Source organism: Condylura cristata, unplaced genomic scaffold (assembly GCF_000260355.1).
Source record: "Condylura cristata isolate star-nosed mole 26May11 unplaced genomic scaffold, ConCri1.0 scaffold00004, whole genome shotgun sequence".
NCBI lineage: Eukaryota > Metazoa > Chordata > Mammalia > Eulipotyphla > Talpidae > Condylura > Condylura cristata.
The window spans coordinates 63,126,209-63,132,302 of record NW_004567105.1 but is presented as its reverse complement, the minus strand read 5'-3'; the positions used below and the strand labels follow the sequence as shown (position 1 = coordinate 63,132,302).

The 6,094-nt window shown below is 46.5% G+C and overlaps 1 protein-coding gene across 1 annotated transcript; it reads left to right on the top strand.

Moving 5' to 3' along the window:
* The first annotated feature begins 402 nt into the window (after positions 1 to 402).
* LOC105854740 lies at positions 403 to 2,772 on the top strand. The gene is made up of 2 exons (XM_012735172.1): positions 403 to 545; positions 2,640 to 2,772. Exons 1-2 carry the CDS (start codon positions 403 to 405, stop codon positions 2,770 to 2,772), a joined length of 276 nt encoding a protein of 91 aa, XP_012590626.1.
* Positions 2,773 to 6,094: the final 3,322 nt, after the last annotated feature.

Genomic DNA, 6,094 nt, shown 5'->3' with positions numbered 1-6,094 from the left:
CATTTGCTTGGGTTTAATAGTCCGAGAAATCTGAGACTTGGGAGCTTAAATGGTTGGCAGAGCGTTCGGGCTCCCAGTGGACAAATATGCTGTTCGGTTGGTCCCCTGAACATGAGTGGCCCCTTAGATGCCTCACAAGGGTCAAAGCTCAACACAATTTGTTTAACTGATGTGAAAATGCTACATGTTGGGGTGCCCTGTCATCAGGTATTTAGCTTGTGTGACATGTCACACTCCAGTAGGCAGCTCCTGAGTTTGCCTCTGTGTCCTGACACAAGTGAGATCTTTACCTGGGACCACCACACGCAGGTAAATGGCACGGTGGATTTCAACAGCCTGTGACCTCCAGAGTCTGAGGACACAGGTTCTAGAGGGACTGGGCCTATCATTTCTTTTCAGGGGATGAACAATCAGTACACCCGCCGGGAGGTCTTCTGCAGGAACACCTGTCACGAACTCAAACGCTTCTGGGAAAGAGAAATCGGCAAACAGACCTACTACCGGGAGACGGAGGAGTATCGCCTGGGAAGGAGCGCCCTGAGAAAGTAGGTGCTTGCTTGTCTCTTTCTTTACAACTAACTTCTTAGAACAGTTACAGCTTGGCAACAAAAGCGAGCATGATGTTCTCATGTGGTCCCAGCGCCCCATCCCAGCCAGAGTGATGCCTCAGTTACGCCCCATGAATACGCACTGACACCTCATCATCACCCTTGCTTTGCCTATTTTTTAAAGCAAAATTGATCTCCCTAGAAGGATGCCAGTGAAGTTCTTCAAGGATGTAATAATTTCGTTTTCCATGCATATGGACCTGTTACAGGAAGCAATATTACAAATTCCTTCCAAGTAACAAATATACACATATAATCGTACATTTAGCTTAAAAAGGACAATCTCTCCTCATCATCATTTCTAGCATGTGAGGGTTATGCTAAATTTGGGAGACAGTCCGAGATATGTCTGTGCAAAGCAACCATGTAAAAGAGATCAATTCTCAGTGCTCTTCCCTTCAAAACCCTGTGGCTGCCCCGTGGGGTTCTCCGAGGGGCTCTCTCCACTCTGGCGTGCCTCCCTGGCTAGGCACATGAGTCTGCTCCCCAGAGAGTGGCAACTCACAGGAGCAGACCAGAGTCACAGCCCACGTGGAAAGAGTGACCGTGGGGCTGCCCCCCAGCACTGCCAGCCCCAGGTTGGGGGAGGAACACTGGGGCATGGGTGTGTAGGCCCAAGGCAGGGCCCAGACCCCAAGCTGTCTGTCCACCCTTGCTGAACTGATAATGTGCTTTAGTTCACACAAGGGAAACCTGCTTTCCAAACGACCCTCCTGAGCTTTGGTGAGGAACCCAGCCTCTTCCACATGGGAACTGCTCAGCTGTGTCCTGGCTGAGGCAGGGAAAAAGCAGGCCACAGGCCTACCACAGTGCATGTTAGGGCGGCTCTCTGGGGTCCTAGAGAAGCAGAGCTGGGTGGTCACTCACTTCCACAGCCCCTGCCACCTTCCTCCCAACCTGTGGGCAGCTTGCTCAGCACCGCACCAGAAGCCACAGCAGGGAGTTGGGGGGTGGTTATTGTTGAGATAACTACTCCATTTTTCTTTGATAGGATTGGGATGGAATATTTTTCTATCCTTTACTTTTGGGTTACTTGTGTCTTCATATTTAAAGTGAGTTTCTTGTAGAAAAGTGAGTTTCTTTTAAAAACTCATTTGGTAATCTTTGCATCTTAACTGGATTGTTGACATCATTACTGTTAGCTGGTATGATTGATTTTAAATCTACGACCTTGCTCTCTCCTGATTCTCATGCCTACTCTCTGTCCCTCTTCTTTTTCAGCCTTCTTTTAAACTAATTAAATTTGTTTTGTTTGCATTTTAATCTCCTCTATTAACTTTTTAACCCCATCTCTTTGTGTATTTTAGTGGTTGCTCTAGGCTTTATTGATACTTCTTTGCCATATCACAGCCTACCTACAAGTGAGCTATCACTTTCTGTGCAGTTAAGAAAGAACGTTATAATAGTATAGTCCTATTTTTCTCCTTCTGCCTCTATGTTATTGTTAAAAATGTGATTTAATGTAAAAGATACATTATAAACCCCACATCACATCACTGGCAGTTTTTTGGTGTTTTATATTTAAAGATATTTAAATAATTAGAAAAAATTAACAATTTGTACCCAATGGTTGTCTTTTCAGGTACTCTTCATTCCATTGTGTAAACATATCTAGTGTATTTCATCTGCTGTGATTTTCTTCCTGCAGGTGTATGTGTGGGAGGGTTTGCTTTAACATGTTATGTAGTGACAGCTTGCTGCCGATGAATTCTTAACCTTCAGTTTTTGCATGTCTAAAACTCTATTTCATCTCAATGGTTTAAAATAGAGCTTTGTTGAGTAACTAATTCTTGATTGACAGACTTTCCCCTAGCACTTTAAAAATATTGCACTCAAAAAAGTCTAGAGGGTTAATATTAGAATAAACAGGGGTGAATATACACAAATGTGTATGTATGTATGTATATGAACATAAAATATGCCTATCTTTTAAAATCTGAAAATGCACACACACCCCTACCATCAGGGAAGTTTCGCTGAACCTACAGTTGTAAAGGTGAAAACTCCATTGGAGGGTGTTTCTCTTCTCAGGCTCAGAGAAGAATGGAAGCAGAGAATGGAAACAAAGCTGAGGCTGCGGAACAATCCAGATGAGACTGAAAAGCAGGCAAATGTTGGCCGGGAGCTTCTTGCTTCATTGACCGAAGAGGATTCGAAGCACTGAGGCCCCTTGGCCAACAGAAGTCAGAGTGAATCCGCAGGGCCTGGGCCACACCAGACAGATCTCACTGTCATTCCCCACCTGTGAGAGGATTTCCTATAAATCCTTTCTCAGAGCTGAATGAGTTACTAGCCAAGTCAGGCCCTGTGCCAGGATATAGTCCAAATGTTTCCAAAGATAAGATTATTTAATAACAAATTTCCATGCACCATGTTTTTTCCCCCCACATAATTATCTCCTGCTTCGGAAATCCACATATTTTAAATTCTAAGTGCCCCAGGGAGCATGATGTTCCTGGAGATTCCTTAAACATTGCATAATAGTTTTGCTCCCCATTTCACCTAGGAAACAGCGCTATATAATCCTTCCTCTTCTTTTCTTTTTATGAGCAGTATCCTCTTTGCAGAAATAAAAGCATTGTAAATAGGTACTAAAATAAGGCTTGAAAATACGTTGATCTAGTATTCTTTTCCTTCTTGTCAAATGGCTTACTTGGAACCATTCAACAAGATCGGGCCTCTGACTCCTGCTCACACCTCCACCTACATGGGATGGACTTTGAGACTGGGCTCTAGTGAGTTGGACGGGGCTGGAGGGATGTGGAGTCACTTCTCTGAATGAGCCATGAGAAGTCTGACTGTCTGGTTCCCTCTCTGGGTCTTCTCCCCACCCAACCCCACCCCTGCCTTGCTCTCAGTCTGTCCCTCTACCTCTCTGTCCTTCTCTCATTTTTCCTCTTTGTCTCTTGCTTTCTCTAGGATCTGCTGCTCTGCAGAAGCAAGCGCAGACATTGTCAGCTGCCCTGTGTGGCCAGCTCACGATGTAGAACCGGCATTGTCTGAGGCCCCATCTGGTGGGGCGGGGCGGCGGAGATGTGAGCGCTGCTCCCCGGGGGTACAGTCCAGTGAGAGGGTGCTGTGCAGACAGGAAGCAAATGAGAAGTGTCTGGTGGAGGAGTGGGGGTTAGCCTGTGACTCATCCTAGGGTACAGGGTCCCTGTTGGTGCTTGTCAACAAAAGTAAAGATCGAAACCGTATATAACAGATGCAGAGGAAGAATTTGGTAAGATTCAGCACCCATTTATGATCCAAGCAAAACATGGGCAAAAAAGGAAACTACCTCAATATAATACAGGCCATATGTTATAAGCCGACAGCTGCCACGTCCCCTCCTGCGGCGCCTAAGTGAGAAATCCTTAGAGCTTGGCACGGTCAAGGTACCGGGCACATGGGAGGAATACGTAGCCCTCCAAGAATAAAAGAATGGCTGATTCTCGAATGGTCACTGTAAACTTTTTGATTTGTTTTCTGATTCTGTTGATGTACAACAAAAAATGCTATGGATACTGTGCTTCGTTTCTAATGATACTCTTGATAGGAATGTAACTTCCTCTATTCTCGATACTGATTTACTTCTGAGAAACTCCCTTACAATCTTTAATCTTATACAATTAACTCCTATATGCCAGATGGTTTGTGAAATGAATGGAGAGAGTAATTAAAAGGATTAGAAAGGCATAGGTGGTAGATAGGGCATTTGTTTAGCAGCACTGAACCTTGAATACACAGTGGTTTCCTAGGGCCCCAAGTTGGTTTTCGAGTCCCTGGCAACATCTCAGAAACAAAAAGAAATTAATGTATTACCTGTCATACCTCTATTGAAAAAAATCATTGTACCCCTATATTTACTTGCCAAGAAAAACTGGATAAATGCTCTCACTCTTAAAAATAAATTACATTCAGATATGCACTCCTAGAAGTCGCGTCTGTCTGTCACTCAACCTTATCCTTGTCCACCCTGAGCCAGAATTGCCATCCCTGAAACTTGTCTCCTGCTCCTGCTGCGCTGGTCCGCGGCAGACACCCAGTATAATACTTCGTGGTGAAAAGCTGAAAGCTGTCTCCTGAAGGTGAGGATGAAGCCCCTACCAAGGTAGAGTTCTCCCAGCTTTGGGAGAACTTGAGAACTGTCATGGGAGACCAAGAGAGGAAGGCTCAACCACACAGTCTGTTGACGAGGAAATGGGAAGATAAGTGAGAGCAGGGCCAGGCAGTCCCAGGACCCCCACCCTAACCCCCGGGAGCCCAGCGACCAAGGCCCAAGCTTTGACTTCCTTGGCATCCGGTACAGCCCCCGGGTCTGGAACAATATTCATAATATGTTGTGAGACACAGAACTTATTTGTTAGATGAATGAATGGAGGTTTTGCTTATGGCACAAGCACATTGCTTTATGAGACATTCTCGAGTAATACACCCATTCAAGGCAGGATTGAGGAGACAGAATAGAGGTTGCTGGGGGCTCATTTTCTCCCTTTTTCAGCAGAGCGCTCGCTCAGCTTGTCAGAGTCAATCAACATAGAGCAGGCTGATGTCTGTTGCTAAGCTCAGAGGATTCTCCATTGTACAAGGCACTCTCTGACCAGGGGGCTCTGTGGATTTCCTAATTATCAAAAAAATGTTTCCATTGGTCTATAAAATGCAGGGCCTTCCAGGGGGTGGTACTTTTGGAAACTCCCCCACTGTCTGCTCAATCCGGCTGTGCCAGGCCTGCGCCCAGTTCAGGGGTGTGCCCTGTGACTTCTCTATAGTTACCCCCCCAACCAACAGAATTGCACATTTATAGCCTGAGGGACTTTAGTGATGCGTCACCCAAGCCCCATATTCACAACAAGGGCCCCACCCAGACCCTCCCCAGCTCTAACAGCTCACAGAACAACTGCCTCGGTCTATGGAGGATGAAACACCAGGAAAGGAGAAGACAAAGCAGGCAGAGGACAAAGCTGAGGAGTATAAGCCTCCTGCTGTGAAAGACTCTTGCCCAGCTGTAAGAGAACTTGTTCTTGATCAGGACAGTTTCGTGCCAGGGGACAGTCAGGTGAGAAAGGAAAGTGCACAGCCCGCACAGGGCATTGGGCGGAGGAGGGCATGTAAATAACGATCGAGTGACAAAGGTGAGCCGCAGAACTGGGCACCAGAGGTAACCAGAGACGGACAGCAGAGCTGCTCTAATCCCTAGACCCAGGGGGACAAAGAAAGTGACCTGACCGAGGGGGACTGGAGCCAGAGGAGTGTCCCCAGCAAGGCCTGGCTCTGTGGAGGGAGCGGTGCCAGCTGGAGCTGCAGTAGAGCTGCCCCACCAGAGGTGACCTGTGAGAAAGGCCCTGGCTGGCACCTTTGTTTCTCCCTCCCTCCCTCCATGAAGCACCACCCACTGGCTGGAAGCAGGTCTGCAGAAAATTTGAGGGAAGTGGTTGGTGTTACTTAAAAGGCAGAAAGCATACAAAGTAAACCTGAGTTGTCAGGACAAACCCTTGGAAGCATCT